The following is a 13,081-nucleotide window of genomic DNA, read 5'->3' on the forward strand; positions in this document are numbered from 1 at the left end:
TCCAGCTTTTTCTGACTGCTCATCTTTTGTTTTCCAGTCTTTCTGAAGGTCTCAGCCCAAAACCTCAACTGTTGACTCTTTTCCATAGAAGCTGCCTGGCCTGCTGGGTTCCTCCAGCATTTTGTGTGTGTTGCTTGGATTTCCAGCATCTGCCTATTTTCTCTTGTTTGTGATTGTTTTACCTGTCTAACTGTCTTATTAAAAGTTACACTAGGAGTATGGTGTTCAGCTACCGTCACCCGGCTCTAGGAAAGTTGTCACTAAACTGGAAATGCTACAAAATATTTACAAGGAAGATACCAATACCAAGACTATATGGCTTGAGTTATAAGAAGAGAATAGATAGACCAGGAGTTTTTCCCTGAGTTTAGCAGGCTGAGGTTTACAAAATGATGAGCTGCATAGATAGCTGGAATTGCTCCAATGCAGGTGTCCAGAACAATAGGGCGTAGGTTCAAAGTGATTGGGCAAAGGTTCAAAATGGACCTAAAGGGCAGCTCAAGTTTTTGTTTCAGTTTATTATAATTCAACTATACCCACGCATGCCCCTGTTGTAGCTCAGGGTGTTGGAGTTCGGAATTCAACCCCAACATCCTCAATAAGGTGTTTTTGTACATCCCATCTGCATAACGTCTGCAAATTTCACAACAGCCATCAATTCTATCATCCAAATCATTGATGTATAATGTAAAAAGAATTGGTCTCAACACAGACCCTTGAGGAACACCACTAGTCAACAGCAGCCAGCCAGAAAAGGCTCCCTTTATTCCCCCTCTTTGCACCCACCAATCAGCCACTGCTTTATCCATACTAGAATCTTTTCTGTAATATCATGGGCTTGTAGCTTGTCAAGCAGCCTCATGTGTGGCACCTTGTTAAAGGACTTATGAAAATCCAAATACACAACATCAACCGATTCTCCTTTGTCTATCCTACTTGTTTTTTCTTCAAAGAATTCCAACAGATTTTTCAGGCAAGATTTTCCTAGATTCATCTGACTTTAGCTTCTCCTTCTCAAATTTCAGGATGAATTTGATAATGTTATGTTCACTTTCCCCTAAAGGGCTTAGTTTTAATTCTCTAATTAATTCTGGTTCATTGTACAACACTCAACCCAGAATAGCTGATCCCCGAGTGGGTTAACCATGAGCTGCTATAAAAAGCCATCTCATAGGCTCTCTAGAAATTCCCCCTCCTGTAATCCAGCATCAACATGCTTTTTCCCAATCTACCTGCATACTGAAGTCCCCCATGACTATTGTAACATTGCCCTTTTGGCATGCATTTTCTATCTCCTGTTGCAATTTGTAGAATTCATCCTTACCACTGTTTGGGGGTCTGTATACAACTCCCATCAGGATCTCTGCCTTGTCAAGAACCAAAGGCTCTCGGAAGCTGATCAAGGACTTTGTACCCTTACAGTTCCTTAGCTCTGTCCACAACGATTCAACACCTTTTGACTCTATGTCACCTCTTTCTAATGTTTAATCTTTTACCAACAGAACAACACCACCCCCTCTGCCTTCCTTTCTAGCCTTTCAATACAATGTGTATCCTTGGACATTAAGCTCCCAGCTATAATCTTTCAGCCATGATTCAGTGATGCCTACATCATACCTGCCAATCTGCAATTGTGCTGCAAGTTCATCTCCCTTATTCCATATACTGAGCACATTCAGATATAACACCTTGTATCCTGTATTCACTCTTCAATGTTGTTGCACCATGTTCAATCCTTTATTTCCTAACTTTGTCTGAGGTCTTACCAGCATCTACCTCCACAACCTCTCCACTAACTGGTCTGGCACTCTGGTTCCCATTCCCCTGCAACTTTAGTTTAAACCCCATGTGCAGCATTAACAAACCTTCCTGCTAGGATATTAGTCCCCCTGTAGTACAGGTGCAAACTGTCCCTTCTATAAAGGGCCCACCATCCCTGGAAGAGAGCCCAATGATCTAAAAATTTTATGCCCTCCCCCCTGCACCTCCCACTCAAGAATGCTGAGGGTTCAATCCAAGATGTCCCAGACCCTGCCACCTGGGAGGCAACATACCATCCAGGAATCCTGTTATCAGGCACAGAACCTCCTGTTCCCCATCACCACATTTTCCCCCACTTCCCTTCTGAGTCACAGAGGCAGACTCAGTACCAGAGACCCGACCACTGTGACTTTCTTCTGTTAGGTCATCCTCCCCAACAGTATCTAAAGTAGTATACCTGTTGTGGATGGGAATGGCCACAGGGGTACTCAGCACTGGCTGTTTAACCCTTTCTCCTCCCTGATTGTTACCCTGTGTCCTGCATTTTGGGTGTAACTAACTCCCTATATGTCCTGTCTATCACCCCCTCAGCCTCCTGAATCATCTGGAGTTCATCCAGTTCAAGCATCAACTACTTAATGCCGAGTGTTAAAAGCTGCAGCTGGATGCCTTTGTCACATTTGTAGTCATCAGACACTGGAGGTCTCCTTATCTTCTCACATCCTGCAAAAAGAGCATTTCACTGTCCTGCCTGAGATCTCTCCTGCCCTAGCTCAGCGGATATAAAGAAGGGAAGGGAAAAAAACAAGCTTTTCTTTCCTTTGCTTTCTCTGAGTGAAGTTGCTGAAGCCTCAAAGAGTTAAAGCCTTAATACTACCCTCTGTCCACTCAGATAATGACCACTGCGCTATCCCCTGCCTTCCTTCAATTTGCTCCTACTAATCAATCCCAATCGCTGATTGGTCACTGGTCAAAGTTCTATTACATGGCTACAAACTGCTCCTGCCTTTTATCCTTGGGCAGTGGAGCTGTTTGAAGACCCCTCCTCTCCAAACTTCTGATGTCCAGCTACTGTAGGGTGGGCAATTTTACCATGGCAGTGTGGGAACAAGATTAATTGGCACCTGGGAATGTTTGAGTTTCAACAGGAGTCATACAGTAGATGTGTGAAAGGTAAATGAGGTTTGAGTCTCCTCACTGAAGTCTCTGGCAGGGGGTTGAAGGCTGATGAAGGAAATGTGGCCAATGTCATCTGTGTCGATTTTCAGAGGCCTTTGACAGAGGAACTGACCAGTTCAGTAGCATCTAAGGAAGCAATTTTTCAGATCAGGACCTGAATCAGGACTGAGTTACAGCACCTTTGCATTCCTCACATCGAAGGCAGGTTAGCAAAGTCAGAGGCAAGGCAGCACAGTTTAGGAAGCTGGAGTGATGCTGAGCAATTGCTGGTCAATTTGAAGGATGGTGTACAGGACTCCCACTGAAACCCAACAACAACTATTGGTGGCTCAAAAAGAGCATCAGGATAATGTGGTGACATGAGACATTGTGCAGATTCAGCAAGTCTTGAGCAACACACACAAAATGCTAGACATCGACAGTTCATTTCCCTCCATAGCATCTCCAGCAGTGGCACAGAGGCTGAGGGAATGGACACGAGGGTGAAAATCTTTGTAAGAGTGAAGTGTGTTCGGGTCCCAAGATCAGCATGGAATGTGGGAAACAAGCTGGTTATGTTATGTAATGGGACACACTAGGTGCAGAGCTGGCATAAATCTCTGGGTCATAGTGACGGGACACATAGGGTGCAGAGCTGGGATGAATCAACGTGTCAGAGTGATGGGACATAGGGTGCAGATCTGGCATGAATTGATTGTCTAGATTAGAATGATGGAACACACAGGGTACAGACCTGGCTCAGATCTCTGGGTCATAGTGATGGGACACAGGGTGCAGACCTGGCTCAAATCTCTGGGTCATAGTGATGGGACACAGGGTGCAGACCTGGCTCGAATCTCTGGAACACAGTGATGATACACAAGGAGCAGTCCTGGCATTAGTCCCTGGGTCAGAGTGATGGGACGCAGGGTGCAGACCTGGCATTAGTCTCTGGGTCAGAATGATGGGACACAGGGTGCAGACCTGGCATTAGTCTCTAGGTTAGAGTGATGGGACACAGGGTGCAGACCTGGAATTAGTCTCTAGGTTAGAGTGATGGGACACAGGGTGCAGACCTGGAATTAGTCTCTAGGTCAGAGTGATGAGACACAGGGTGCAGACCTGGCATTAGTCTCTAGGTCAGAGTGATGGGACACAGGGTGCAGACCTGGAATTAGTCTCTAGGTCAGAGTGATGGGACACAGGGTGCAGACCTGGCATTAGTCTCTAGGTCAGAGTGATGGGACACAGGGTGCAGACCTGGCTCGAATCTCTGGAACACAGTGATGGGAACACAGGGTGCAGACCTGGCATTAGTCCCTGGGTCAGAGTGATGGGACGCAGGGTGCAGACCTGGCATTAGTCTCTGGGTCAGAATGATGGGACACAGGGTGCAGACCTGGCATTATTCTCTAGGTTAGAGTGATGGGACACAGGGTGCAGACCTGGAATTAGTCTCTAGGTTAGAGTGATGGGACACAGGGTGCAGACCTGGAATTAGTCTCTAGGTCAGAGTGATGGGACACAGGGTGCAGACCTGGCATTAGTCTCTAGGTCAGAGTGATGGGACACAGGGTGCAGACCTGGAATTAGTCTCTAGGTCAGAGTGATGGGACACAGGGTGCAGACCTGGCATTAGTCTCTAGGTCAGAGTGATGGGACACAGGGTGCAGACCTGGCTCGAATCTCTGGAACACAGTGATGGGAACACAGGGTGCAGACCTGGCATTAGTCTCTGGGTCAGAGTGATGGGACACAGGGTGCAGACCTGACTCGAATCTCTGGGTCAGAATGATGGGACACAGGGTGCAGACCTGGCTCGAATCTCTGGGTCAGAGTGATGGGACACAGGGTGCAGACCTGGCTCGAATCTCTGGGTCAGAATGATGGGACACAGGGTGCAGACCTGACTTGAATCTCTGGGTCAGAATGATGGGACACAGGGTGCAGACCTGACTTGAATCTCTGGGTCAGAATGATGGGACACAGGGTGCAGACCTGGCTCAAATGTCTGGGTCAGAGTGATGGGACACAGGGTGCAGACCTGACTTGAATCTCTGGGTCAGAGTGATGGGACACAGGGTGCAGACCTGGCTCAAATGTCTGGGTCAGAGTGATGGGACACAGGGTGCAGACCTGGCTCAAATGTCTGGGTCAGAGTGATGGGACACAGGGTGCAGACCTGGCTCAAATGTCTGGGTCAGAGTGATGGGACACAGGGTGCAGACCTGGCTTAAATCTCTGGAACACAGTACTGTATACAGTACAGCCACACACATTTAGAGATGGCTCCACATTGAAAAACACGGTTGGGGGCAGTCATTATCAAATAATCTAGTGTGGATGGTACAATTCGGTTCACCCTGTGGTCAGGGAGAGGAATTGGGAGGACATCCCCGAAATCCCCAAATCCCTATATTTAGCCATGTACCTTCTGGAAAAGAAAGCCCCGTCTCTGGACCACATCAGGTGGATGGTGAATGGATTGCCCGAGAGTAAAATCCCATCACCTCGTAGCACTGTGGGCAACCCTATTAATAACCAGCCACCTCTCATCCCACAGTGTCTACCAGACCGTCTGCCGCTCACTGTTTGAGAGACACAAGCTGCTGTTCTCTTTTCTGCTCTGTGCTGGAATTCAAAGGAGCAGGAAACTGCTGAATGATGACGAGTGGAGATTTCTCCTGACGGGTGGTGTGGCTTTAGAGACCCCCTTTGTTAATCCAGACCCCTCCTGGGTGAAAGAGAAGTCATGGGGTGAAATCATTCGCCTTTCCTCTCTTCCTGCTTTCTCCGGACTAAAGGATCACTTCTGCTCCCAGGTAAGCCTACAGGGGTACGGGACTGACTGGAGATCTGTATGGAGTGGTTACTTCTGCAAGAAGACACCAGGGCGAGGAGCCTCATTGCTAGCTGCTACTTATTTCTTCTATTATAATTGTTCTACTCTTTTAAATTTAAATTCAAAGACCAAAACATTCTGTTGTTGCCTTTCCCTTGTACTATCTCAATGCACTGATGGAACGAAAGGATCTAATTGGTACTGATGACATGCAGAACAGTTTTTCTCTCTACCTCGGTACATGTGATAATAATACACCAACCTTTGGTACACCATAAACCTGATGAATAGTCTCAGCCCAACTCTTTTCCACAGATTTTGCTTGACCTGCTGAGTTATTTTGTTTCACCATCAGCTCAATAATAGACATGCAGCTTGGAGACAGGTCCTTTGGCCCAGCTGGTCTATGCTCACCATGATGCCCATGTCCGCTCATCCTACTTGCCCACATTTGACCCATGTCCAAGTACCTTTGAAATATTGTTCATGTGCCTGTCTCACCCATTTCCTCTGGAAGCTCATTCCATATACAGATGACCCTCTGAATGAAGAACATGTTCCTCAGGTTCCTTTTAAATCTCTGCTCTCTCACTTGAAATTTATATCCTCTTGTTCCATATACAGACCACCCTCTGAGTGAAGAAGTTGTCCTCAGGTTCCTTTTAAATCTCTCTCACCTGAATCTTGTTCTTGATTCCCAACCCTGGAAAAAAAGACCTAGCACATTCACCCTGACCCTGTTCCTCGTGATTTTGATTTAAGAATTGATGGTATCATTTTTCTATACTCTGTATTTCAATATATAGAATGAAGTCCCATCCTATTCAACCTTGTATCTCCAGTCCTGGCTATATCCTCATAAATCACTATCTGGTCTACTCCACTTTCAGAGAACCATGTACCTGTACTGTGAGATCCCTCTGTTCCACAAGACTCCCCAGGGGCTACTTACCACTATGGAAATCCTACCCCAATTTGCTTTCCCAAAAAGTAATACCTTGCACTTATTTGAATTAAATTCCTTTTCTGTCCCTCTGCCCAGTTAACACAGTTGATTTGATCCCTGATAACCATTGAATTCTATTTTCTGTCCCTCTGCCCTGTTACACCTCTGATTCGATCCCTGATAACCACCTTCGCTGTCAGTGACACTATTTCAGAGTCATATGCAAACTAACCAGCCATGCCTTGCATACTCTTATCCAAGTTGTTGATATAGATGACAAACATCATCACTGAGTGCTGGAGAACACCATTAGTCATGGACCTCCGGTTCACAAAACAACCTTCCACAATCACCTTCTGCCTTTATACCATCCAGCCAATTGTATATCCAATTAGGCATCCTGGATATAACCTTTCAGAGCAGCCTACAATAAGGCATTAAGACATAGGAGTTTCTACAGTTACATTAATAGCAAAAGGATAGTGAGGGATAAAATTGGTCCCATGCATAATCAGAGTGGACAGCTATGTGTGGAGCCGAAAGAGATGGGGGAGATTTTAAACAATTTCTTTTCTTTGGTATTCACTAAGGAGAAGGATATTGAATTGTGTAAGGTAAGGGAAAGAAGTAGGGAAGTCATGGAAACTATGGTGATTAAAGAAGAGGAAGTACTGGCGCTTTTAATGCTAATAAGTGTGAGGTGCTACATTTTAGTAGGACTAATCCAAATAGGACATACATGGTAAATGGTAGGGAATTGAGGAATGTGGTAGAACAGAGTGATCTAGGAATAATGGTGCATAGTTCCCTGAAGGTGGAATCTCATGTGGATAGGGTGGTAAAGAAAGCTTTTGGTATGCTGGCCTTTATAAATCAGAGCAATGAGTATAGGAGTTGGGATGTAATGTTAAAATTGTACAAGGCATTGGTGAGGCCAAATTTGGAGTATTGCGGAAAGATGTCAACAAAATAGAGAGAGTACAGAGGAGATTTACTAGAATGTTACCTGGGTTTCAGCACCTAAGTTACAGAGAAAGGTTGAAAAAGTTAGGTCTTTATTCTTTGGAGCGTAGAAAGTGGGGGGGGGGGACTTGATAGAGGTATCTAAAATTATGAGAGGGATAGATAGAGTTGACATGGATGGGCTTTTTCCATTGAGAGTAGGGGATAAAGAAATTCCTCCTCATCTTCATTCTAAATGGACCCTCCTCTATTCTGAGGCTGTGCCCTCTGGTCCTAAATTCCCCCACTATAGGAAACATCTTCATCACATCCACTGTATCAGGCCTTTTAACATCCGATAAGTTTCAATGAAATTTCCACCCCCCCCCCACTCCATTCCTCTAAATTCTGGGGAGTAGAGGCCTAGACCCATCAGGCAGTCTTCATGTGACAAGTCTTTCAATCCCACAATCATCTTCATGAAATTCCTTTCTAATGTCAACACATCGCTTCTTAGATAAGGAGCCCAAAACTACTCTCAGTATTCCAAGTGAGGCTTCACCATTACATTGCTTTTATGCTCCAGTCCCCTCGAAATGAATGCCAACATTGCATTTGCTTTCCTCACCACCAACTCAACCTTCAAGTTAATCATTAGGGACTCCCAAGTCCCTTTGCACCTCTGATTTTTGAATTTTCTCCCCATTTAGATAATTTTCTATGCTTTTATACCTTCTTCAAAAGTGCATGACCATACGCTTCACTACACTATATTCCATCTGCCACTTCTCTGCCCATTCTTCTAATCCAAGTCCTTCTGAAGCCACTCTATGTCCACAACACTACCTGCCCCTCTACGTATCTTTGTATCATCTGCTAACTTGACCACAAAGCTATCAATTTCATCATCCAAATTGTTCACCTACAAGCTAAAAAGGAGCAGTCCCAACACAGACCCCTGTGGAACACCACTGGTCACCGACAACCAATCTGAAAGCGCTCCCTTTACTTGCCTCCTGCAAAGGCTCTCTTTGCTTCCTGCCAATCAGCCAATGCTCTATCTATGCTGGGATCTTCCTTGTAATACCGCAGATTCTGATCTTGTTAAGCAGTCTCATGTGTGGCACCTTGTCAAAGGCCTTCTGAAAATCCAAGGACACAACATCCACCGATTCTCCTGTCTATCTTGCTTGTAATTTCATCAAAAAATTCAAATAGGTTGTCAAGATTTTCCCTTGAGGAAGCTGTGCTGACTACAACCTATTTTATCATGTGCCTTCAGGTACCCAAAACCCTATCCTTAATAATCAACTCCAACATCTTCCCAACCACTGAGGTCAGACTAACTGGCCTATCATCTCCTTCCCTCTGCTTCCCTCCCTTCTTGAAAAGTGGAGTAACATTTGCAATTTTCCAGTTTTCTGCAACATGCCAGAATCTATTAATTCATGGAAGATCACTACTAATGCCTCCACAATTTCTTCAGCCACTTCTTTCAGAACCTCAGGGTGTACATGATCTGGTCCAGCTGACTTCAGAGCTTTCATCTTCCCAAGCACTTTCTCCCTAGTAATAGTATCTGCACCCACCTATGCCCTGACACTCTTAAACTTCTGACTCTTCACTGCTGGTGAAGACTGATGCAAAATACTTATTCAGTTCATCCGCCAGTTCCTTGTCCCCATTACTACCTCACTAGTATCATTTTCGAACAGCCCATTATCTGCTCTTGCCTCTCTATTGCTCTTTATATTATCTGAAAATACTTCTGGTATCCTCTTTGACGCCATTGGTTTGCTTACTGTCATATTTCACCTTTTCCCTTTTTTAGTTGCTTTCTACTGGAATCTCTGATCTCCCACTAATTTTTGCTGTATTATAACCCTTTCTTTTGCTTTTATGTTGGCTTTGACTTCCCTTGCCAGCCACAGTTGCGTCATTCTGCCTTTAGAATACTTTTCCATCTTTGAGATGGACAGTATCTATCCTGCGCCTTCCAAATTGCTCCCAGAAACTCCAGCCATTGCTGCTCTTCCATCATCCCTGCCAGTTCACCTTTGGCCAGCATCTCTCTCACATCTCTGTAATTCCCTTTACTCCACTATAATACTGATATATTTGACTTTATCTTCACTCTCTCAAATTGCAGGGTGAATCATTGCCTTCAAAAGTTTTCTTTATCTTAAGTTCATGAATCAAATCCAGTGCAAAGTTCAACGTAAAATTTATTATCAGAGTACATACACATCACCACATACAACCCTGAGATTCGTTTTCTGCAGACATACTTACCAAATCTGTAGAACAGTAACTGTAAACAGGGTCAATGATCAACAAACTGTGCAAATGCAGATACTGTATAAATAAACAGCAATAAATAATGAGATAACAAGATCAAGAGTTCTTAAAGTGAGACTATTGGTTCAAGGGTTCAAAGGTCCAATTTAATGTCAGAGAAATGTATACAATATACATCCTGAAATGCTTTTTGTTTGCAAACATCCACGAAAACAGAGGTGTCCCAAAGAATGAATGACAGTTAAACATGAGAACCCCAAAGTGCCCCCCCAGCTCTCCTCTCCCATGTGTAACCGGCAGCGAGCAACAATCCCCTCTCTCCCCACCGGCAAAAAACAAGTAAGCATTGAATTCAAGTGTGAGCAAAGCAATAGCGAAGACATCAAAGACTTTGCGTTTCACACCAGCATTCAACATACCACAGGTTCTCTTTCTCTCCCTAATAAGGGAGAGGTTGGTGCCTCCATTTTCCCAGTGAGCGGGGAGTTTTCGAGCTCTGTGCCTGAAGATCGCAAAGACCTCAGGTCTTTTGGCACACAGCAGTAGATATTCCGACTCCCCGATGACACATGGGTCTCCTGCCGTGACTCTCAGGCTCTCGGCATGCTGAACAACAGCCAGTCCTGAAACCCCGAGAACAGGTCTGTTCCCACAAAGAACCAAAGTCAGCGTGTAACTCCAGGTCAGGGTCTTCAAAAGAACCCTGCAAGGGAAAAATAAAGATATTAAAGGTGGAAATAGAGCTGTTTCCGAAGATGCAAGTAAAGGAGTTGCTGTTTAGCACCATCTTAACGATTGTGGGAACACCAGGAATAGAATAAGTGTAGTTACCCCCTTTTGTTCAAGAGCCTGATGGTTGAGGGGTAGTAACTGTTTCGGAACCTAGCGGCGCAAGTCCTGAGGCTCTTGTACCTTCTACCTAACGGCAGCAGCAAGAAAAGAGCATGGCCTGGGTGGTGAGGATCTTTGATGATGGATGCTGCTTTTCTATAGCAATGTTTCATGTAGCTGTGCTTGATGGTTGGGAGGGTTTTACCCATGGTGCACTGGGCCAAATCCACTACCTTTTGTAGGATTTTCTGCTCAAAGGCTTTGGTGTTCCCATGCCAGGCCATAATGCAGCCAGTCAGCACACTTTCCACCACACACCTTGCCAAGTTTGCCAAGGTTTTTGTGATATGCTGAATCTCTACGGACTCCTGAGGAAGTAGAGGTGCGGTAGTGTTTCTTTGCAATAATATTTATATGATTGGTCCAGGACAGGTCCTCAGAGATAGTGACACCCAGGAATTTACAGTTACTGACCCTCTCCACCTCTGATCCTCCAATGATTACTGGTTCATAGACCTCTGGGCTTCCTCTCCTGAAGACTACAATTCAGGTCTTATTGACATTGAGTGAGAGGTTGTTGTTATTACACCACTCAGTCAAATTTTCAATCTTCCTGCTGTAACACCCATTCCAGAATAGCAGATCACCTAGCAGGCTCAACCTCAAGCTGCTTTAAAAAGCTGTCCCATAGGCATTCTACAAATTCTGTCTATTGGAATTCAAAATCAAAATCAACACCAATCTGATTTTCCCAATCGACCAGCAGATTGAAATCCCCTATGACTATCATTGCCCTTCAAAAATGCGTTTTCTATCTCCCATTGTAATTTGTAGCCCACATCCTGGCTACTGTTCAGGACCTGTATACAACTCCTATCAGGGTCTTTTTACCCTTGTAGTTCCTTATCCATCAGGATTCTACATATTCCAATCCAATGTCACCTCTTTCTGAGGATTTAATTTCATTTTTCACCAACAGAGCCACCCCACCCCACCTTGCCTACCTGTCTGTCCTTTCAATACAATGTGTATCTTTGGATGTTAAGCTCCCATCTGTAATCGTCCTTCAGCCACCACTCAGTAATGCCCGCAACATCACACCTGTCAATCTCTAACTGAACTACAAGATCATCTGCCTTATTCTGTATACTTACATTCAAATATAATACCTTCAGTCCTTTATTCATCACCCTTTCTGATTTTGCCCCCAAGTTACACTTCAACTCATACCATTGACTGCAATTTTGCCCTCTCATCTGCCTGTCCTTCCTCGTAATCTCACTACACACTTCATCGACTTGTATACCAACTGCCCCATCCTCAGCCCTATCACTCAGTTTCTCATTGATAAGCCAAATTAGTTTAAACCCTCCCCAACAGTTCTAGCAAACATGCCCACCAGGATAATGGTTCAGGTGTAACCGATCCCTTTTGTACAGGTCATACCTTCCCCAGCAGAGATCCCAAAGATCTAGAAACCCTACACCCTGCACCAGTTCCTTACCCACACATTCATCTGCCATATCATCCTATTCTTAACCTCACTGACAGCAATCCAGAGGTTACTGCTTTAGAGATACTGCTTTTCGGCTTTCTCCCTAGCTCCTAAAACTCACTCTTCAGGATCTCCTGCCTTTTCCTACCTATGTAATTGGCGTCAATATGTACCAAGACTTATGGATGCTCACCCCCTTTAGAATGCCGTAGACCCACTCCAAGACATTGCTGACCCTGGCACCTGTGAGACAATGCACCATCTGAGTGACTCTTTCACATCCACAGAATCTAGTATCTACTCCGCTGACTATGGAATCCCCCATCATTACTGCAGAGCTCTCACTCCACGTCCCCCTCTGAGCCACAGCGCCAGACTCAGTGCCAGAACCCTGGTTTTTGCAGCTTCCCCTGAGTATGTCATCCCCCCCAGCAGTATCCAGAATGATTGAGGAGAACATTCACAGGTGTACTCTGTACTGGCTTCCCATTTCCTTTCCCTCTCCTGACAGCCACACAGGTACCTTAGGAATAATTACCTTCCTGGAGCTCCTATCGATCACCTCCTTAGTTTCCCTTATGAGCTGAAGGTCATCGAACTGCAGTTCCAGTTCCTTAACACGTTCTCTGAGGAGCTGCAGCTCGGTACACCTGGTGCAGGTGCGGTTCTCTGGGAGGCTGGAAATCTCCTAGAATTTCCACAGCTCACACACAGAACACAACACAGCCCCTGGAGCCATTGTCATTGCTCTAACTCACTAACAGATGATGAAGAAGAAACTTACCAGATACTTACCTGTTCTTACTGA

At 45.0% G+C, this 13,081-nt stretch overlaps 1 protein-coding gene across 1 annotated transcript in view; it reads left to right on the top strand.

Moving 5' to 3' along the window:
• The window catches only part of LOC132403373 (dynein axonemal heavy chain 3-like), a 990,878-nt gene that overhangs the window by 846,893 nt on the left and 130,904 nt on the right, over nt 1-13,081 (top strand). The window contains exon 60 of the mRNA XM_059986790.1: nt 5,483-5,741. Within this exon, the coding sequence (XP_059842773.1) occupies nt 5,483-5,741 (259 nt within the window). The remainder of the gene's footprint in view (nt 1-5,482; nt 5,742-13,081) is intronic.

The sequence above is a fragment of the Hypanus sabinus genome, chromosome 13, assembly GCF_030144855.1.
Source record: "Hypanus sabinus isolate sHypSab1 chromosome 13, sHypSab1.hap1, whole genome shotgun sequence".
NCBI classification, from domain to species: Eukaryota; Metazoa; Chordata; class Chondrichthyes; order Myliobatiformes; family Dasyatidae; genus Hypanus; species Hypanus sabinus.